Raw genomic sequence first — 22517 nt, 5'->3', positions numbered from 1 at the left:
GCCATCTCCTTTACTTCCATCTCGGGGTCCCCTCCCAGCTCTAAGATGTGATCCACACTTGGCGAAGTGATTGGCTTAGGGACAGGCCAATGAAAACAGCCCTGGGGTTTTGCTGGATCTATTTGGAAAGAAACTTGCTTCCCACCCCCTCCCCACCCACCATGGAAGCCTGCAGTTGCTGGAGATTATCTTTCCGGCCATGTTACAGCCTGCTGAGAAGCCAGAGCTTAGGGATATCGGAGACTAAGTATGGATGGCATATTTAAGCCCCTGGATCCAGCCCTGCCTGAGGCCATCCCTAACCCAGGACTTTTCAGTTACATTTTTTGCTTAGGTCCGTCTGAGCTGTATACTTGTTACTTGCAACCAAGAGAATCCTAACCAACGGATACACAAGTGCTTCCCAAGCACCCAGCATGGTGCCTAGCATACAGTAACAAGCCCGTGGGTGTTTGTCACACAAACAACATTGTGGCATAAAGTTACAAGAGCCAGAGGAGACCAGAATGGAAGCTAACTTTGAATCCAGGAATGGGAGAGGATGACTGAAATTGTGGTCACTGTTGGAAACAATAATAAATGATGTGTACGCATATGCACGGCACAGGAGATGGAGGGAAGTCGATCCCTCCAAAGAGACGCTGGGAATTCCAGGCATGAAGAGAAGACGGAAGACAGGGCCAATATCATCGTCCCAGCTCTACCTTCTTTTTGCTCCTCACGTGCCCCTGGCAGGGGAGTCGTGGGCTGCCTCACTGGGGCCCTTGGGTCCACGAGGACTCTACGAGGCAGAGCTGGCCAAGGTGAAGGGCCCCGTGGATCACACAGGCCTTGCACGACTCCAGGATGGGCCCTGGGTAGCAATAAGTGAAACATGATGACCTATTTTTAGAAGCTGTTTGATTCCAGGTCCATTACCTGGTGGATGTGAGTGATGGTGTGGAACTGGCAAACGTAACATTATTCTCGTAGATGGCGTCCGCCTGCCAGGCCACAGCGGGCAATTATGGTGGAGACCAGCCTTGTTGCAGAGCAAAAATGGAACAGTCAGGGCATGAGGAAAACACCTCAAGTGTCTAATTTGATTGTGTCTCCTTGTTGTGAATGAAGGCCAGAGGCCACTTCTTCCTGGCCCAGGAAACATGGGCCTGAGAGTGGGCAGGTAGAGACCAGGAAGGTGGGAGGATACGGAGGAGGTACACCTGAGAGACCCTTGTTTGTAGGGGAGATCCCTCTGACCAATCATCACATGATCATGCAAGTTTCCACACTCATTCACTCAACAAACATTTACTAACACTTAACTTAAGCAAAAATAATAACAACAACAATAGTTAACTTGTACTGAACACTTGCTGAGTGCCCACGACTGCTCTGAGTGCTTCAGATAGAACTGTCAGGGTGCCTGGGGGGCTCAGTCGGTTAAGCGTCCGACTTCGGCTCAGATCATGATCTTAGGGTTCATGGGTTCGAGCCCCGCATCGGACTCTGTGCTGACAGCTCAGAGCCTAGAGCCTGCCTCAGATTCTGTGTCTCCCTCTCTCTCTCTGTCCCTCTCCCACTCATGCTCGGTCTCTCAAAAATAAATAAACATTGGGGCGCCTGGGTGGCGCAGTCGGTTAAGCGTCTGACTTCAGCCAGGTCACGATCTCGCGGTCCGGGAGTTCGAGCCCCGCGTCAGGCTCTGGGCTGATGGCTCGGAGCCTGGAGCCTGTTTCCGATTCTGTGTCTCCCTCTCTCTCTGACCCTCCCCGTTCATGCTCTGTCTCTCTCTGTCCCAAAAATAAATAAACGTTGAAAAAAAAAAATTAAAAAAAAAAAAAAATAAACATTAATTTTTTTTTTTTTTTTTTTTTTTTAGATAGAACTGTCACCCTGGCTGTTGTGAGACTCCTCAAATTACGGATCAGGAAGTCAAAGCCCAGAAAAGTTAAGTCATCCTCCCAAGGACACACAGCTTGAATCGTCACTGAGCTGGGATTTGAGTCCGGCCAGTCAGGCTGCAGAGCCTGCTTTTTTAAGCATTCCTGTCTCTCTGTGGGCCAGGCCTGGCATCACATAACAACCCAGAAGCTACACTCAACAGTGTTTTGTGCGAGGAAGGTATGAACATCAGGTTTTTGGAGCAGCCAGTGCTGCCCGAAGAGGATGTGGGTGGTGAAGGAAGAGAAGCTGTGGGTAGATGAGAGGAAGAAAGGGGACAAGGCAGAAGAATCAGTCTGGCCCAGAGTATGGAGCAGGACTTTTGCATTCTGGGAATGCAAAAAGCTGAGTGCGGTGTGAGTAGAGGGGTCGTGGACAGGGTGTGGGCAGAGTGAATGTGGAGAGGTTGGCTGGAGCCTTGAAGGCCAGGCTAAGGAATTTGGGCTTTATCCTGGGAGTAGTGAGAACCATGGAGGGGTTTTTGGAAGGGGGGATGTGAGCAGATTCTATCTGAGAAAGATGCCTCAGGTTCTCTGCAGAGGATGAATTGGAGGAGGAAGGCTGGAGACAGGGAGGCCAGTGTGGAAGTTCAGTGGAAAGGTCAAGTTCCAACAGTGACAGGTCACCCTCTGATCTTATCTCCCCACCTCGCGGGCTGGCTCACTCTGCTTCAGCCACACTGGCCACCTGGCTGTTCCTTGACTGACCCAGACATGCTCCTGCCCCAGGGCCTTAGCACATGCTGTTTTCTCCATCAGGAACACTCTTTCCCCGAAAGTCCACATACCTCCTCCTCTCCTCTTCTGATAGTCTTTATTTAGTTGACATCTTCTTGGTAAACCCTTTCCTATGCCCCCCCCCCACCCCGGTCAAATACACTCTCTCCTTCCTGCTGACCTTTCTTCATGGCATTTGTTATCAACCAAAAGACTACATTACATTGTACTCTCATGCAAAATACTCCAGTTTGTGTCTCTAAAAGATGAATATTTAAAATTTTTTTTAACGTTTATTTATTTTTGAGAGAGAGAGAAAGATTCAGAGCACAAGCAGGGGAGGCGCAGGGAGAGAGGGAGGCACAGAATCTGAAGCAGGCTCCAGGCTCTGAGCTGTCAGCACAGAGCATGATGCGGGGCTCGAACCCACTGACTGTGAGATCATGACCTGAACTGAAGTCAGACGCTTAACTGACTGAGCCACCCAGGCGCCCCTAAAAGATGAGTCTTTTAAAACACAACCACAATAACATGATCATACCTAAAAAATGGCATTAAGTCCTCAATAGCACCAAATATCCAGCCAGTGCTCATCTTTCCCGGTCATTTCATGACTCCTTTTTCACAGTTGCTTTGCTCTGGTCAGTTTCCGTATTTGTTAATGCTTTGAATGGTTTCACTCTCTCCCCTACTAGAATATTAGTGCCATTAGAGCTGGGATCTTTATTTTGTTCTCTGCTGTGTCCCCAGTACCTGGCACAGGGCCCGGCACACAGTAGGTGTTCAACAAATCTTGCTGAATCATACAGCTGATACTGATCTTGTGGGCATTACATGTTTCTTACCGTTATTTACCATATTACCTTATCTAATCCTCATAACATCTTTGTGCAGCAGGGGCTATGATTGGACCCATTTTACAGAAGGGGAAACTGAGCCACGTGGCTCAAGGACTCACAGCTAGAAAATGGCCAGGGCATAAGACCTGAGACACAGACTGGGCGTCCGTGGATGCTGATGGAGGCTGAGGGTTTATGGCTGCCCAGAAACTGCCCCCACATCCCACATAGTCTTCACAGATTCCTCTGCCCCCACACTCCCCCACTCAGGCCGCCATCTTCTCTTGCTTGGAACATTGCAACATCCTCCTGGCAGCTGGTCATCTTTTGTTTCTGTAAAATGCCCACTTTCCAGGCAACATCCAGGGGGTGGACGTCCACGATGCACAGGACAGCCCCTCACAACAAAGAATTATCCATCTTCAAAGGTCCAAAGTGCTGAGGTTGAGAAACTACGCTCTGGTTGAGAAACCAGAAGTATCCTGCATCCACGCGAGTCAGACTTCCAAAGATGTGTTAGTGATAGCAACGAAAGTCCCAAAGTTGGTACGCCAAATTGCTTTTTTCATCAATTAGTGTGTATTCTCAGTTATCTTTAGGATAACACCTTTCATTCCTTTGACAAACATTTACTGAGTGCCTGCTCTATGGCAGGCACTGTTCTAGGCACTGGGGACACAACAGTGAACAAAACAGACAAAGCTCTGCCCTTTGAAGCTGGTATCCAAGTGGGGAACAGAAAAAGTAATTGCATAATTTAATTAAGTAATTATATGCTATGTCAGGTGGAGAAACATAAAGCAGGAGAGGGGAATGGAGAGTGTTGGGGATACTGTTTTATAGGGTGGTTGGGAATGCCTCGCTAAGATGACATTCGAACTGAGATCTGAAGAGTGTGGGCAGTGAGTCTTACGGCTATCTGCAGGAAGACTACCAGGCAGAAGAAACAGCAAATGCAAAGGCCCTGAGGTGGGAGAGTGGTATGCCTGAGGAATAGCAAAGAGGCCACTGTGGGTAGACTGCAGTGACAGAGAGAGGGAGGGTGGTAGAGAAGGAGGCCAGAAGGACACTGGAAGAGAGAGGAAAGACGCCAGACAAGGGCCCTGGATGATAGGACTTGAGCTTTTTCTCCGAGGGAGATGGGAGCCATGGGAGGATTCTGAGCAGGGGGGTGAGCAGGTCTGACTCAGAAGTTCCTCTGGCTCCATGTGGAGGACAGACTGCGGGGGTGTGGGGAGGTGGGAGCACAGACAGGAAGAGGCTCCTGCAGTGGTTCGGCTAAGAGAGGAGGGGGACCTGAGTCAGGAATGCAGCAGTGGCCACATTCTGGACAGGTGTCGCTAACACGTGTGTGTGCGTGCGTGTGTGTGTGTGTGTGTGTGTGTGTGTGTGTGATTGGCATTCCACAAAGCTTTCTTCAGTGGAAAAGGAGAATGGGGGGGCCATGCTGAATGTGTCAGGGACCGTCCCTTATCTCTGTCAACAATTACCCAGACGGCACCTCTCTACATCCCCAGCACGGTGTGCAGAACTCTACATCTGTCAGGACTTCTGACTCTCCTTACCCCAGGGCTCTTCCCAGGAGTCAAAGTCATCTGGAGCCACAAATGGTGCTGGGAAAACTGGACGCTCACGTGCAAAAGGATAAAGTTGGTCCCTTACCTTACACCACACACAAAAATTAACTCAAAGTGTTTCAAAGACCTAAACGTAAGACCTAAAAGTATAAAACTCTTAGAAGAAAAGATAGGTGGAGGACATTGGATTAGGCAAGGACTTCTTCGCTTCGACACCAAAAGCACAGACAACCAGAGAAAAAAATAGACACATAGGACTTCATCAAAATTAAAAACTTAGGTGCATTAAAGGACACAATCACTCAAGGGAAAAGGCAACCTACAGAATGGTAAAAAATATTTGCAGGTAGGGGCGCCTGGGTGGCTTGGTCGGTTAAGCGTCCGACTTCAGCTCAGGTCATGATCTCACGGTCTGTGAGTTCGAGCCCCGCGTCAGGCTCTGTGCTGACAGCTCAGAGCCTGGAGCCTGTTTCAGATTCTGTGTCTCCCTCTCTCTCTGCCCCTCCCCTGTTCATGCTCTGTCTCTCTCTGTCTCAAAAATAAATAAAACGTTAAAAAAAATTAAAAAAAATATTTGCAGATCACACATCTGATAAGGGGTATTATAATACCCAGAATATATGAAGAACTCTACAACTCAACCACCAAACACAAACCACTTGATTAGAAAATAAGGAAATTAGTTGAATAGACATCTCTCCAAAGAACGTGTACAATGGCCAGCAAAGCACACGAAAAGATGCTCCACATCACTCATCGTTAGTGAAATGCAAATCAAAACCACAACGAGATACCACGTCACACCCAAAAGAGTGGCTGTTATCAAAAGAACAGAAAATACCAAGTGTTGGTGAGGACTGGAGAAATTGGAACCCTTGTGCACTGTTGGTGGAAATGCACCATGATGCGACAATATGGCGGTTCCATGGAGGTGATCGAATTACCACACGATCCAGCAATTTCGCTACCGGCTATGTACCCAGAAGAATTAAAAGCAGGGTCTTGAGGAGGTATTTGTACCCCCCATGTTCATGGCGGCATTGTTCACGGTAGCCGAAAGGTGGAAGCAAGCCAACCATCCATTGATGGATGAAGGGCTAAACAAAGTATGGCCCGCACATACAATGGAGTATTATTCAGCCCTAAAAGAGGAAGGAAATCCTGACACAGGCTATAACATGGATGAACTGTGAAGACGCTGACCTAAGTGAAATAAACCAGTCATAAAAAGACAAATACAGCATGATTCCATTTATATGAAGTACTTAGAGCGATCACCTTCATAGAGGGGATGATGATTGCCAGGGGCTGAGGGGTAGGGAATGAATTTAACAGATACAGAGTTTCAGGTTTGCAAGATGAAAAGGTTCTGGAGCCTGGTTGCACAGCAATGTGAATACACTCAACCCTATTCAACTACACACCTAAAAATGGTTAAGAGGGTGAATTTTATGTTATATGTATTTTGCCATAAATAAAGCAAGAAATCATCTGGGGGTTATATTCCTGCTGTGGGGCCCAGGCAGAAGTGTTTCTCAAAGCTCAAGGGACGTGGACTTGATCGGTGAAATTACCTATGAAAATAACGCTTAATGCTAACCCTGTGTCTCCAGTGGTCCCATCCAGAAGCCAGGAACACCCCCAAGTCAGGTGGGAGACACCAAATACACCTCTCCCCTCACAGCGTTCTCCCTACGGTGAGAAGGCAAAGCTGGGGGTGGCATCCCTGGGCTCGCTTCTTACTTCCGGAAGGCTATCCACACGGCACAGAGGCCAGACCACGGGCTCCCGGTCAGGGAGCCCCCTATTCCCTGTGTGACCGTGGGCCAGCCACTTTGCCTCCCGGGGTCTCAGTTTCCATGGCGGCAAGACGAGGGTAATTTTCCCTCCCTCACCGGGTGATGTGGGAATCGGATCTGGTGGGCATGTAATGTTCCTTGCACTGTGCTTGGCTCTCCTCACTGGAAGCCGTGAGTGGTAGCTACGGCTGCCATTGTTTCTCATTTCATCGGGGAGGGACGGGGAAGGGGCCGACACAGCCCGCTGGCCCTGGGTTTTCTTCTTTTAAGACCATCTCCGGTGGGGGTGTTGTCGTAAGAGGCCTTTCTGGCCCGCAAGACAATACTAGGACACTGATGAAGAAACGTTTCCCACAGATCTTTGGCTCGCTCCCCCAGGACCAGATCCGAAGTCAGGGATCCAAGCACAAGCAGCTTATGTGGGAAGGGATCCCAGAAAACCCTGGTAGGGGAGAGGGGACGTGAGACGGGGAAGGGAAAGAAGCAAACTGGGTGTATTGTCAAGCAAGGAACTACTTACTGTAGGCACCTGGAGCTTAATTCTTCTCAGGAACTCTGGGGCCCAGTGTAGACCATCCAGTGCTGAGTTATACCCCCCTCCAGGGTGAGGGAATTGGAGTGTTTGCAACCTTCCTCCATCAGGCAGCAGTTGAGGGCTGCTCTGGGTGGGGCATCAGGTCCCTGTCTTTACTGGACTCCACCGGCCAGAGGGAGCCTCTAAGGCAAAGAACAGTAGGTGCTGGTGGCTGGGAGTTGGGCTAGTGGCCCCGAAATGCTAAGAGCTAAAAGGATCTGGGTAAGACCTGCATGGCCTCTATCAGGGCTGAGTCCCGACGGCCCCTCTTGCTGTTGAGCAAGTTATAGAACTTCACCTTACCATGAGCATGTACCATTTTAAAGGAAGAACAACTCTTTGAAAAGGAGCTTATTTATCCGGCAGGATCATCAGGAGGATGAAATGAGACAATGACAATTAAAAGCAAAATAAAACGAAACCCCCCGACAGTTACTGAATGCTTTCTCTGTGCCAGACCCTATTCGAAGTGCTTTGCGTGCAGTAACCCATTTAATTTGGTAGCAATTCAAGGAGACAGGCACTGTTACTGCCCTCATTTTATGAGCGAAGGACCCAGGGCATAGAGAAGCACAGCGTTTCATCCCAAGTCACACGGTTAGTGAGTGAAGGAACCAAACTTTGAACCTGGGCAATCCAGCTCTAAAATCAGGGCTCCCATCCATGATACTATTAAGTCTAGGAAGTACACAAAGTGCTGGGTATGGAGTTGGTGTTTATTATTCTCTTTCAGTTAATGAAGCTTTGGCCAAACGTTCATTTGGCCAACACTTTCCTTCCTAAGCATTTTCACATTTTCACATCTTGTAGCCTTTCAAAACCCCCAGGAGACCCACTGCCAAGGTGCGAATGGAAAGATCTTTGAGCCTTGATGAGGGTACCAGTGAGGTCAGAAAGGCCTGGAAACGGTCCCTGACCTTTCACCAGCTCGAGGCAGGACCCAGGCTAGTTGAAGCATCCTCCGTGTTTCCTTGTATCAAAAGGGGGTACGGCATTTCTGAAGCCCGACTTCAATGCCTTACATCCACTATCTTACTTAATCCCTCGGGCAACCCCATGAGGTGGGTTTTATTATCATCCTCATCTACCGATTAGAAAACGGAAGCTATGGTTGCTGGGGATTCTGGATCTCTGCAATTTCGTCTCTAAGGAATAAATACAGACATCTAGAACCTCAGCCGGACGACTTAATGATAATACATGAAGCCCCCTGGCTCAGGTCAAGAAAGCAGAAGCATCATCACATTAGAGGCATGAAGTCCCAAAGGGGCAGGCAGTGACCCGGCAATTAACAACACTGTAATAGGAGAGGTTGCCAACCAGGGGTGTAGCAGGTATAGAGGAATTCCGTGATAACGTTAATAATAATCACTGTTGTCATTTATCGAATGCTGACCACGTGCCAGGCACTTTATGCAGCTTATCTCCTCACGGCCCTCTGAGGTGGGCTCCCTTATAATTCCCATTTCCTAGATGAGGAAACTGAGTCACAGAAGGACAGGAACTTCCAAGGTCATATTACTGGCAAGCCATGGAGTTGAGACAGAATCACATCTGCTGGACCCCAGAGATGATTCTTTTTCTTCTTTTTTTTATAGATTTTATTTTTATGTAATCTCTACACCCGAAGTGGGGCTCGAACCTACAACCCTGAGATCAAGAGCTGCACGCTCCCCGGACAGAGCCAGCCAGGTCCCGCCCCCACCCTTTCACCTGAGATGATTCTTAAGCAAATCTGTGGTGGGCAAAATACTGATCACTGCCATTACATAAAGACCATTCCTGCTTTTGAATATAATAATATATAATGATGATTATTCACACATATAAAGTACTTTCCACTTGCAAATTATATTCACATCTGAAATCTCACTGAGTCATCAAAACAGCCCAAGAGGTGGGCATGGCTATAACTACCATTTGGCCGATGAGCTTACTGAAGCTCTGACAGCTCGAAAGGTCTACCCAAGATTCCAGGATTGAGAAACGCAGGCTGGGATCCAGACCTGGGTTCAAACCCTGGTCCAAACCCCATTTTCATTCCTTCAACAAATATTCGCTGAGCATTTGCTTATGTGAGTTCTAGCAGATGACTTCACCTCTCAGAGCCTCCATTTACTCTCTGTGAAAGAATCTGTTTAAAAAAAATTTTTTAATATTTATTTTTGAGAGAGAGAGAGTGTGAGTGGGAGAAGAGCAGAGAGAGCCAGAGACACAGAATTCGAGGCAGGCTCCAGGCTGTGAGCTGTCAGCACAGAGCCCAACACGGGGCTCGAACTCACAGACCGCAAAAACGTGATCTGAGCTGAAGTCAGACACCCAACTGACTGAGCCACCCAGGTGCCCCTGAGTCTTAATACCCCTCATCAAAGCCATTCTTTCCCGCATCTGAAAATGCCACACTTGCTTCCCCCAGGCTTCCTTGCAGTGAGAACATGAGCGTGTGACCAGATCGTGGCCAATAGGATGTGAAAAGAAGTCTCATAGAGCCTCCTGGGAAAGGTTTGCCTCTCAGAGAAAAGGTGGTACACGGGAGGAAATATCCCTCTTCACTGGGTGGATCTCATGGGCCTACATTAGCCCTCTTGTGACATGAGGCATCCAGCCTGAGGACCAAGCCAGCTGGAGGACTCTAGATTCTAGAATCCTGATGGCATCATGGAGCCATTAACCAGAAACCAGCTACCTTGGAGCTTTCTGTTATGTGAGAATCTTCCCTCTTGTAGAGGCCACTTTGAGTCTTCTATTTTATTACTTGCAGTCCAAATTGGCAGATTATCTGATAGGATTGCTGAAGGGATTTCAATGAGATAGGACATATAAAGTACCTCTAATCAGTAGCCAATCTGGAAATCAGGAAATTATCTCAGACTGAGATATATGCCGTGAGACTATTCCAGGGAGGGCAGACACTCCTGGCCTCGCAAATTATTTCCCTCTTGCTCTCCTGCTAAGAAAAGCCTGTAGAGTTTTCCGAGAAAGCAGAAACCCAGTGGTGGCCCAGGACCACAGCCCTGTCGCTCCAACGGGGCTGACCCCAGCTTCCCAACAAGAATCAATCACGTTGCCTTTTGCCTAATGGATTTTGATTCCCACGCCCCTGACGGTGAAGGCTAGGGCCTGTGCTTTGGCTTGCCTCCCGTTGCCGAACATCCCATCAATTATTAACAGCGTCAGCTCTGTCTTCCAGTACTAGCTATCAGAAGGAAATACTTTGTCGCAACTCAGCCCACCTGGTCATAGAGAAGGGACTGCACTCATTATTTATAGCAAAAAAGCCCCACCTACTCCTACGCGCCCTGTGCTAAATCTTGACAAACATGATTTCTTGATGACCCTGCAAGGTGGGCCTTTTAGCTCCAATTTATAGGTGGAAGGCTAGGGTTTACGGAGGCGAAGAACCTACGTGAGGCCCGAAACTGGGGAGGTGATGCGGCTGGGCCCAGACCCCTGGTCTGTCCTTGCTCTAAACACGTGAGGTAAGGTTGTTTCTGTATCTCACAACCACCTGGGAATGATCCTTCATTTGACCATCTCCTTCTGTGGTCTCCAAGAAATTTCCATAGGCTTTACTGTTCTGACAAGCAAGGCAACCAAGTGGGGGGATGGACGGGGTGGGATGGGCAAAGTGCAGACAACTGAAGGAGGCCAGAGGCCCGGGAAGCTGGGCCGCAGGCAGGCAGTGAGGGAGGAGAGACAGAGCCCCCAAACCTGAGACACCCTGACTGACGGATTGCTTGATCCATTCATTCACTCATTCCACATGTAGTTATTTGGAGCTCCTCTGCACCAGGTACCTTGATGGGTGCCGGGAACAGAGCAGCAAATACAACTCGTGGCACTCACACTCTTGAGGGGGAGAAAGGAAAGGAAGCAAATGCAATTTCAGATGGTGCTTAAAGCCTATGCAGGAAAGACCCCGAGTGAGGTCGCAGAGAGTAAGGAGGAGGAGGCTGTTTTGGACTGGAGTTAGGAAAAGTCTCTCTGCGGAGGGGTTATTTGGACAGGGACCTGCTCAAATGAGGAATGAGGAGAAGCAGCTGGCCACGGGACAAGTTGGGGAAGAGCACTGTAGGCAGCAGGAATAGCAAATGCAAAAGTCCTGAGGAAGGCGAAAGCCTGCCCTGTTTCAGGAATAGCAAGGAAGCCAGTGGGTCTGGAGCCCAGTGAATGACAGGAGATTGAACAGGTGAATTCAGAGAGGACGTGGGGACCGATTCAGTAGCGTCTGGTACGCCATGGTGGAGGGAGTGGATTTTATTCAGAGTGTTGTGGGAAATCTCTGGAGGATTTCAAGCAGATGAATAATGTGATCCAATTTATATGTTGAAAAGCTCACTCTGGCTGCTGTGTGGGCAACGGATCGCAGGGGGCAAAAGTGGAAGCGGGGAGACTAGGGAGGAGTCTGTGGCATTAAATCATTATGGAAAGAACAAGGTCTTCAAAATCACACTTGGGTTTGAACTTCTGGCTACTCCTGTTTGCTTGCTGTGTGACCTCAGGCAAGTTATCCAACCTCTCTGAACCTATTTGTGAAAGCTGGGATAACAACAGAGAGCTGGTGTAAGGATTAATTGTGTTGTTACATTTCGTACACAGTAAAATATTTGATCAATGGTGGTCAGGATTTCTGCTGAGGATCAGTGAGCCTGCCTGCCTCCCCATCTCAGTTCTGCCTGAAGAATATCCTAGACTGTCCATCTGCCAGGAATGTGAGCTGACAGCCTGAGCCTGGGATCACGGAGAGGTCATGAAGCTCGTCCCTGCGAGCGGATTAACCCGAGGGCAAGATGAGGCTGTTTATTGCCAGACGGCGTCTTTTGCAAGCCTGAGCTCCCCTATCTTGCTGCCAGACTCCAACCCAAACACGGTCCTTTGCCTGCTTCTTCTGTGGGAGGGCGACTCGACCCCCGTGGCCCCTCAGTCTCATGTCCTAGGGACAGGACAGGGAGGGGGAAGAGTCATGTTTGGACCTAAATAGGGTGTGTGTAGGAAGAACCCATGTCAGGCCTGGAAATAGCAAAGTAAGTCTGCTGATCCTAAGCCGGTTAAGGGTGAGTGACTGTCTTAAGAGGGAGGTTTTTTGGACACGAAACCTAGGGCAGGATTATGGTCAGAGGCAGCCCACAGAAGAAGAAACCAGGCCTAGAAATCTCTACTTAGGGTTGCCAGGGAAGAGAGAAAACCTTCAGGCCTCCCTCCACGACCCTACCAGCCACCTCCTCTTGCATTCCTTCTCAGAGGCCTCTTCCTGGGCAGCCAGATCTAGTAAAAGGACCCAGCCTTGCAGGTGGATCTTCAGTAATGGGCTACCTAAGCCACGGGAATCCCACAAGGAGAGGCCAGGCCGGGCAGGAGGCAACCTGAGCAAATACATGATGCTGATATATATGCTTCCTCCTGCCTTTTTCTTTTTTGCCACGAATACATTTACCTACCTGCTCACTCCACCCCCACCCTCCTCTTGGCCCCACTCTTCGAAAGTGAGTTATGTCCAACATATCTTTCCCAAAGTGGTCTTCCTGGATTTCAACATCAACACTTCTCTTTTCTGGCTCCCTCCGGGCCTCCCACAACCTCTTTTAGAGTGCTGAGCACACTGTGTTGTCATTCGTTCCCGACGCCCTGCCTGTTGGCCACCTGAAGACAGGCCCCACCTCTCCGAGCCATTCCCAGAAGCCAGCACAACACAAAGAAGCCGCTCATCAACCAGTGACCCCCTTCCCTGGCCTGTCCCCCCACCCCAAGTCTTCCTCAGTCTGTTACAGCCTCTGCCTTTACCCAACAGCACACTGGTCCGCTCAGTGTGACTGAAGCCTGTCTGTCTCCTTCTGCTTCATTTTCCACATTGCCTCATTTTTCTCTCTCATTTCAAAATTTACATCCTCTTCCGACAGCCCCAAATCATTCTTGGAATAAGCTCACCAAACAAAGAAAGAAAGAACAAACCAGGGGTGACCCTTCGCCCACAGCCAGCTGCATTCGTCATGCAGGCACGCACCCACCCCTGAGACTCTTTGCCTCATTTTCCTTACTTATGTTAAAACTGCCTGACAGTATTTCAGTGTCCTCCACGCACGTGTAAGCTGCTTTCATTCCTTCCTCGGGGCAAAGTGGGGTCATGAATACAGGAATAAGTATTGGAATCGCAGGTGACCACCCCCCCTCCAGTCTGGGTCTAGGACTCCACAAGGGAGCACTGTGTATACAGACCACACTCTGCTCCATCCCAGCAAGGCTTTCGCGCCGCTCTGTGCTTTCTTATTTACAGCGCCCACCCCTTTGCTGTGGGTTTTTTAATGCCCCCACAAATCCTTGTCTCCCACCAAGTCGAGGTATTGAATAATGAAGGGATGAGGTCACCAATGCAAATAGGAACAGTCCAAAGGGGCTGGTCCTCATCTCCGAGGCCTGGGCCATAGCCCCTCCCCTTTCTGGTCTCATTTGGGAACTAAACCAGAGGACCCTCCCCCCCCCCCCCCCAACACACACACCAGGCCGTGGTCCTCGATCTGGAGACACAAGCAGAGCCACCGATGCGATCTCCCGCAGATCCCAGACTCACCTTGGCAGCCACGGAAGAATTGGGCTTCTCCAGGAGGTCCCAGAGCTTTTTCCTCTTCTCCGCACAGCACGTGTTATCGAACTCCTCCCCCTCTCGCTCCCTCAGGGTCTCTGCCTCCCGCTTGAGCTCCTCGTTCATCTGCTCCTTTTTCTGGTGGTAGCGCGCCTGGCAGCAGGACTCCAGGTAGATTTCATCGATGCCCCAGTAGTCGAGTTCTTGGCTGAAGCTCAGCGCGCACATCTCCTCCATCATGTGCAGCCGCCCGGTGCGGTAGAAGTTGAGGATGGAGGTGAAGGCGCCTGGATGGCGGTCGAAGAAGTATTCGTTGTCGTCGAGGCTGTAGTCGTCGCATACCTCGAGCAGCGAGTCGTGCGTGTTGCAGTCGCGCAGCTTGCCCAGCCGCGTGCGGGGCAGGCGGTCCAGGGTGCGCCAGAGCACCTCGTGCGCCAGACCCCCGACGTTGAGGCGGACGCGCCGTGAGCACGCCTTGCTGCGCACGATCTCCATGGGCTCGGGCGGCAGCGAGCTGGTGGAGCGGGAGCCATGCTTCGTCATGCCCGCCGGCATCGCTGGTCCGGCTGCCCCCGCCCCCCCTGCCCCCCGAGGCCGCTGTCACTGGACGGCAAGGCCGGCCGCCGCGGGGGAGGGGGGCAGGGAGCGCTGTGGGCTGCTGGGGGGGCAGGGGGCCGCGCGGGCGCGCGTCACGGCCGTCTTCTCACCTCCATCCCGACCGCTGCAAGGCAGGAAGCGGACGCGGGTCAGCAAACAGAGAGCTGGGCGCGGCCCCTCCCCACCCCTCCACCGGGACCCCAAGCGGCCTTGACCTTCCCGGTGCTTAAGCGGCTCAGGGGATGGGGTGGGGTGGGGGGGGGTGCAGAAAGGCTTGGCGCTGTCCCTCCCGCCGGTGCTGAAGTCCGCCCCACCCCATGGGTGGAGGGAGGGGCCGCTCTTCGGGGCGGGGAGAGGGCCCCCAAGAGACGCTCAGGGGACCCGGGAGGCCCCACCCCGGGGTTCTGCGGCCCAGGCCCGACCCAGCCGCCCGGGGCGCTGTCCTCCCCTTCGAGTGCTGAAACTCTCTTCTTTCCGGGTCTCCCCGTCGAGTCCCGAACCAGGCCCCGCAATGGGCAGAGAGGGGCGCTGCATGAAAAACTTTTTTTTTTTTTTTTTTTTTTTTTAGATTTCTCATCTATTCCTTCCCCCCGCTCCGAAATAATTAGAATTTGAGCTCGGGGGTGGGGGTGGGGGGTGGCAGCGGGTTTGCTTTTTCGAAACCTTGAAAGCTTTGGGGGAATTTTTTGGTGGGGGTCCAGGTGCCCACCTGTCGGGGGTCATCACAACAGATGGGGTGGTCAAGACCGCGTCGCTGTTCCGGAGCGACCCCGCTCCCTAAACCACGGGAGCGTCTCTTGAGGTCGCTCTGAAGATGCCAAACCGAGATCTGCAAAGGAGTCCCGCCCCTCCCTCTGTGCCCCCTACCCCGAGTCCTGCGGACCCACCTGCTCCATTCTTCCTTTCCTCCTTCCCCCCACCCCTCCTCCTCCTCGCTCCTCTCCAGCGATGGCTTTTTATAACTCCGGGTTCTGCGCCTTTCCCGGGGCTTGGAAGGGAAGGGGTGGGGGAGGTGGGAGGCGGGGAAAGGAGCTGAATTTTCTGGCCTTTTCAAAACGTGCCCTCCTCCCGCCGCGCGCTAGTGATTTCGGGGGCAGTCCTGAGCCCCCCAGCATATGAGCCTGACGCCCTCTCCCCTTGCGTCTCCCCAGGCCCCAACCCTTGCCCGAGGACCCCCCCCCCGACACACACACACACACACAACCCCCCTCCCCGGTCTGAAGCCGCGGAGCCCGGGTAGACCAACAGGCCGAGCCGCGGCAGGCGAGCCCCTTTTCGGTGTCCCCCCCCCCCGTGTCCCCGCCGCTGGCCTCGAGCCTCAACACTCACCCCCAGGGCGGCCGCTTCCCGGGGCCAGGGACCGCGCATCGCCCCGGCCGCCCGGGCGCCCCCGCCCGCGGGCAGCGGCGGACCCGGGGCCGGGCCGGGCCCGGCCTACGCCGGCCGGGCAGGCAACGCGCTAGGGCTGCAGGCGCCGCGGGGCCGGGCGCCCTCTCCGAGGTTGGGGGCGCGGGCGAACGCTGGGTGCGCGGGTGGCAGGTCCGCGGTCGGGCGGCTCCACCTCCTCCTGCTCCTGCTTCTGCTCCCGCGGCGGCGGCGGCGGCTGCTGCTTGAGCGAGATCAACAAGTCGGGGCTGAGCTTCGGCTCCGCGCTGGCTGCGATTCTGTCCCGCACTTCGGAGCGCCCGGAGTCTGGCACAGAGGCGGGACGGCGCCACCTGCGGGTCGGAAGCGTGAGCACCGCTTAACTCCTGCCTGCCCGGCCCAGCCTCCAGGTGAAGCTGGGGGCGGGCTGGGGCTTTGGGCGAAGGAGATGCACCTGGCGGTCCGGCCCTTCCCACCTGGGCTGCCTTCCCTGGCTGAGTCGCAATCCCTCCATCCTTTGTCAGGTCAACAACGTGGGGGTGCGTGCCTTCTATGTGCTAGGCGCTAGGATCAACGTCTGAGAAACAGCTGTGAACCAAACACAAACGTTCGGCCCTGGTAGAACTGGCTGGAGACAGATGAAAAACAAGAAAGTCAAGTAGCAATATGTCAGGCAGTGATAAGCGCTGAGAGGGTAAGGAAGCAGAGGAGAGGGATAGAGGCAGGGGTGGGGTGGGGGCAGACTGCAATTTTAAATAGCCCTTGCTTTCACGAGCTTCCATGCTAGTTGCTAAAATCTAATTCCAGAATGGAATTCTGGGTTCTAGTGGAGGAAGACGGACAATGAAATACATCAACAAATAAATATGCAATGTGGCAGCTGGTGATAATCACTAAGGTGAAAAATAAAGTAGGGTGAGAGGAAGAGAGAGTGAGGGGTCAGCTGATTTACATAGCCTGGTGATTCATTCATTTATTCATGTTACCTTGGGCATCTGGTTTTTGAGAACGTCCTGTGTGCCTGGCCCTGTGCCAGGCTCAGCAAAGGAAGCATCCTCCCTTGGATCTCCTGTCCAGTGGAGGAGACAGAATCCATCAAATAATCTCCAGAAATGAATGTAGAACCAAAGGATTTACCTGAAGAGATGAGCAAAGCTTCCCTAAAAGACAAAAACTGACTAAAGCCATAGGGCCCCTTCCCCTCTCTGGCTCTTCCCTTCATTTCTTAAACGAAGGGATTCGTTTCCATAGTGTTGTGCATAATATTACTATATTTTTAAGATTTGTTTACTTCTCATCACCTCCATCATCATGAGCCTTGTCCAAGGTGTCATCATTTTGTGGGTAGAGGCCCAGGTGCACAGGATGGACGGACAGCCACACAGATAATTTTCTAGCTCTACATGTCAATAGTGGCAAGGCTGAGAAACCCTAGATTAATTTAGCAGAAGGCAAAGGTATTCGCTGGTCTGGAAACGCTATTCTCTCAACCAATAATTAGTGAGCATCTACTATATGCCAAACGCTACTCGAGACACTGGAGATACAGTGAGAAGAATAAAACGGGCAGACCCTGTGTTCATGGACTTACATTCTGGTGGGGAATACAGTTAATAAACAAGCTAAATAAAGAAACCAGATCACTTGGATTGTAATAAATACCATGAAGAAAAGTACACAAGTGGAAGTCATAGAGCATGTCTGAGAGAGGTGCCAGCAACTTTAGATAGAGTGGTTGGACAGTCAAGGAAGACTTCCCAGAGGAGGTGATATATCTAAGGTGAGAACCTGAGGTCAGGGACGAGACAACCATGTGAAGTTCCAAGGAAGGGGGGACAGGCAGGGGAGCCAAGGAGAGCAAAGGCCCTAAGGAGGAAATGACCTTGGGAAGGGAGGTTAGAGAGGTGGACGGGACTAGGTCATGCAGAGCCTTGTTGGGATTTTACTCTCAAGTTCAAGGAATGAGTTTGAGTTTTTCCTAATCCTGATGGGAAGCCATGATAAGAGTTTTAAGCAGGGAAGTCCCATGTGCTGATACATTTTTTGAACTGATTCTTCCAGCTGCATTATGAAGGGTTGGGGGACAAAGGTAGCAGGAAGACTCCTGTGAGACATCTGCAATTGTCCAGGCCAGAGGTGATGGGCTTGGGCTGGGATGATGGTGGTGAAGGTGGCTAGGTAATTTCACAGCCACAGGGTTCTGCCGGGGGAGATTCTTCCCCAAGCCCAAGGCTACTTCTAGATGTTCCTTGTCATTCAGATTCTTCCCTCTGGGCGGCCCAATTCCTGCAAAGTTTGGTTCCGGATTTAGATAAAGAACATCTAGACCCACGCCTGGATCTTGGAAGTGCAGACAGTGGAATAGGTCTAGTCTCTCTCTGTTTCCCCAGGCTCTGCACTGTACCCAGTTTAGCATTTTTATTTTCTGAATGAAGACTGTAACTATTTGGAAACATCTGGCCTTCATTTCCTAGAATTTTCTGCCATCATAAGAAGAGAGACTACCTAGAAATAAAGCCAATTCAGGGGAAAGTAGACCCAGAGATTGAGATACTAGTCCTGACAATAGCATTAGAACTTCTGGACCCCTGGATTTTTCCAGCTGTGTGAGCTAGTAAATACTCCCTTTTTTTCCTAAGCCAGATTAAGTTATGATATTTTCCTTTATGTCCCAAAGAGCCAACTGATACAATTCTTTCTCCACAAACCAAAAGTTTACCATCTCCTTAGAATGTACTTATAAGAAACAGGAGAAAAGAAAATGAACTCACAGGACCCAGGGCAAAAAGAACAATCAAAAAAAATAAATAAACGTTGGAAAAAAAAATTTAAAAAAAATGTTTTATAGAGAAGCGGTCCCCCCGTAAGAGTTCAGGTCATTTTACAGATGGGAAAGAGACAAAGCTCACAAGGGGAACAGCATCCCAAAGGTCAAACCAGAGAGTGGACAGCTCAGTACCAGCGGCAAGGCACAAACCCTATCTGCTCATGGCCTCTTGGCAGACTTCCTGCTAAAATGTGTTGAGATTTTTACCTGAGGCTGAACGACATCAAATCAGCCCAATTCGTCACTGTAAATGCAGGTGAACCCCCTCTAAACTGTGGTAGCAAGTGATCTATCCACTCGAAGCCAGTTTTTCCTTCTTAAACTCCATAATAACAGCCATCACTTATTTATAACCCCACGGAGTGTCCTCAGTTTTCTTGGCACTTCTGGGCACTGAGCATGACTAATTAATCCCCTTTCCCCTCTCCCCCACAGACCCCTGGGAAGGAATAATTACTCTATGAGGGTAGTTATGGGGGCACCCAAAGGCTCAAGGGAAATCATTGACATCTCTGAGTAGATGTCACTCAAGACAACTGCTCTTTGCTGTGGCTTGCCCAAACTCCCAGCAGCCCCAGGGAATTTTCCACCAGCTTGAACTCCAGTCTTCTTGCCTGTTTCTCTTTTGTCACACCCAATAGTAATAATAATCATAATCATGAGTAAAATGGGGCTAATGATAGCATCTACCTCTCGGAGTTGCTGGGGGGACAAATGAGATAATGCACATGAAGTGCTTAGCACCACGATTAACACTAAGAAGTACACATTAATGTAACAGTAGTACCAACAACTGTAGAATAGCAGCTAACATTGAGCTGTTACTATGTACCAGGCATTGTACTAAATGCTTTGCATGTATCCAACCTCACTTAAGAGTCTTTCTAGCTCTCTCGCCCTTTGGCTGAATATTCTAATATAAATACCTATTAGCTGTTGGATGACCCTTGAGCGACCAGATGTCTGATTCTAGCGCCCATTCTATGCTAGCCTGATAGCCTTTATCAAGCCCTGGGGTTCCTGGCCCAGGTTCCTGGTAAATGGGTGAGTCTGGATTTCTTACCAACCCAAACATTTACCCATTCTCCTTCCATCTTTTGTCTACCACCTACCCATCATTCAGCCATTCAACCATCCATATACTATCCAACCATACAGCCACCAGACTATCCAACTACACACTGAACCATTTATCTACCCACTCATCTATCAATCCATGTACTCATACTCTCACACATCCATCTTTGTTTCTATTCATTCACATGTTCCATTCACTACCCATCTTTCCACCCATTCATTCACCCACCGACCATTTATCCAACCATCTAACTGTTCATTTATTTACCCATTCACCCACCCACCCACCCATCTACCCATATACCCAATTACTTACCCACCTACTCACACATCCACCTATCCATACACCCACTCACGCACCTGTCTACCTACTCATTCACTCATTCATCCCCCCAACATGATCATCCAGTCCAAATATCCATCCGTCCTCCATCCACCCACCCACCCACTCACTCGGCCATCCCCACTCGTCTACTACCTAACATTTTAAAGTGTTTATTACATGTAATGCTCTCTGCTAAGCCCTGGCTCCCTCTCTGGGAGGAAGTATGGGTACCCCCAGAGGACCACACAGAGGGAGATAGGCAAAGCTGCACATAGTCCATTGAACCCCTTTGTGGCCCGGACTTTGCCAAAGCCAGTCTCCCAGGGTCTGTGGCCAAACAATGATGAAATACAGGGCATGGATGGACTGAGGCACGGGCTTCCAGCAAAGCAATTAAAGGTAAACTAATATCTCTTTCCCGCAGATAGCCTGGGAACTCCAAGATGTGATAGAAAAGGAGCAAGTCAGCAAAAGGAGGAAATCAAAGAGCTAATGAACTGATTCTTGTAAGATAACGTTTCTTTGACATCCAGATCCCCTGCCCTTGGGGACTGAGGTCTCTTACCTGCTTTCCACTGCCCTTGCCCCCCCTTCCCAGTCTTGTCTGCCTCCTCTCTGATCTTCCTCCCCTAGGTGCACCCCTCTTCTAACCCAACCCCTCCCCAGCTACCAGGGTGGACCTTTAAAGGCAGAAGTCTGACCATGTCACTCCCCTGTTTATAAACCTTCATGACTCTTCACTGTCCAAGGTAAAGGACAAACTCTCCCACAATGAGGAAAAGGCCATTTGTTCACTTAGTGCATATTTTCCGAGCACCTACTATGTGTTGAGCTTATGTTGCATGCTGGAAATGCAGGAGCAGTGAAGCCAACCCACCCTCCTGGAGCTCACATTCAAATGGGAGACATAAACAGAGACATTTAAAAATAATCTAACACTGATAATTGCTGAGCAGGAAATGCAAAAAGTATGAAAATGGGAAGGAGGGGGTGGTGATGTTGCAGATGGGTGGTAAATCAGAGTAATCAGTAAGCCATAAAAAAGCAGGGGGAAGGGCATTCCAAGCTAAAGGTAGAAGGGAGAGCAGATACAAAGGCCCTGGGGCAGGAGGGAGGGTTGAAGGAGATGTGAGATGGTGGATGTGGTCAGAGCAGAGTTGGTGAGGGCAACAGTGGTCCAAGATGAAGTAGGAGAGAAAAACAGAATGAGAAAAATCATGTAGGCGAGGGCTGTGGGGAGGTATTTGGATTTTATGTCACGAGTGTTAAAAAGTTTTAAGCAGGGAGTAGCTGATTTGATTTTTACCTTTAGGATGTAAAAGACTGGTTTTTTTTAAAGACTTTTTAAAGAAATTGAGATCTCAATTTCTGCTGTGGCAGAGGGAGGGAGAGTGCTGGCCCCTCTGACACACGGTGGGTCCTAGATGGCCCCTAACCATCATCCCCCTCCATGGAGATGGGGAGACAACTGATGGCATTTTGGGTTTGGGGAGACAGTTGCCAGAATCGTGGTATTTCTTTCTCACAAAGATGGGGTGCTTCTCTCCCCCCGCCCCCCACCAACTTGGGATTGCAGGGCATGGAAACTTGCACTTGACCCTTGCCCTGTCTGCTTTTCCAGCTTCATCACCCACCACTACATCCCCACGTTGCAGGCAAAGACTTTCCAACTTCTGGCCCAGTAGTAGCTGCTTCCCAAAGATGGCCCCCCATGAGCCTGCCTCTTGGTAGGCACACCTTGCCCAGTTGCAATCCACATTGACTATGGGCTTGGCCTTGTGATTCATATTTACCAGCAGAACATGATTTCCAAACTTAAGCCCTAAAGAAGGTCTGACTTCTGTACCTTTGAGAGCTCTGATACATAAGCCCTGATTCCCTGCTGGAGAGGCCACGTGGAGAGTGAGAAGCCCTGAAACTACATGAGAAGAGACAGTGACTCAGCTACCTCAACATCTCAGCTGAGCACAGCCTGTCAAGTGTCCCTGCCAAGTCACCATCTGAGATGTTACAGATGTTACCTGCATCTGACTACAGTTACTTGTGAGATCCCAAGTGAGACCAGCAGAAGAACCATCCAGCTAAGCCCCACTCAGCCCATAAAACCGTGAGAAATAATAAAACAATTCCATTTTTTAAAGTTTGTTTATTTTGTATGTTTTATTTAATTTCTTTGGTAATCTCTACACCAGATGTGGGGCTGGAACGCATAACCCTGCGATCGAGTCACATGTTCTTCCGACTGAGCCAGCCAGGTGGCCCTACAACAGTTTCATTTTAAATCGCTACATTTTGGGGTTGTTAAACAGCAACAGAAAACT

At 50.4% G+C, this 22517-nt stretch overlaps 1 protein-coding gene across 1 annotated transcript in view; it reads right to left on the bottom strand.

The window, feature by feature from the left end:
* Positions 1-14560, bottom strand: part of KCNB1 (potassium voltage-gated channel subfamily B member 1) — an 89931-nt gene extending 75371 nt beyond the window's left edge. Inside the window, exon 1 of the mRNA XM_047069513.1 lies at positions 13994-14560. Coding sequence (XP_046925469.1) covers positions 13994-14560 — 567 coding nt within the window. The remainder of the gene's footprint in view (positions 1-13993) is intronic.
* Positions 14561-22517: the final 7957 nt, after the last annotated feature.

This window comes from Lynx rufus, unplaced genomic scaffold (assembly GCF_022079265.1).
Source record: "Lynx rufus isolate CCGP_SWC_20201006 ecotype Redwood Valley unplaced genomic scaffold, mLynRuf1.p SCAF_8, whole genome shotgun sequence".
Classification (NCBI taxonomy): domain Eukaryota; kingdom Metazoa; phylum Chordata; class Mammalia; order Carnivora; family Felidae; genus Lynx; species Lynx rufus.
The sequence above is the reverse complement of the archived record's forward strand: the minus strand, read 5'-3'. Positions and strand labels throughout refer to the sequence as shown.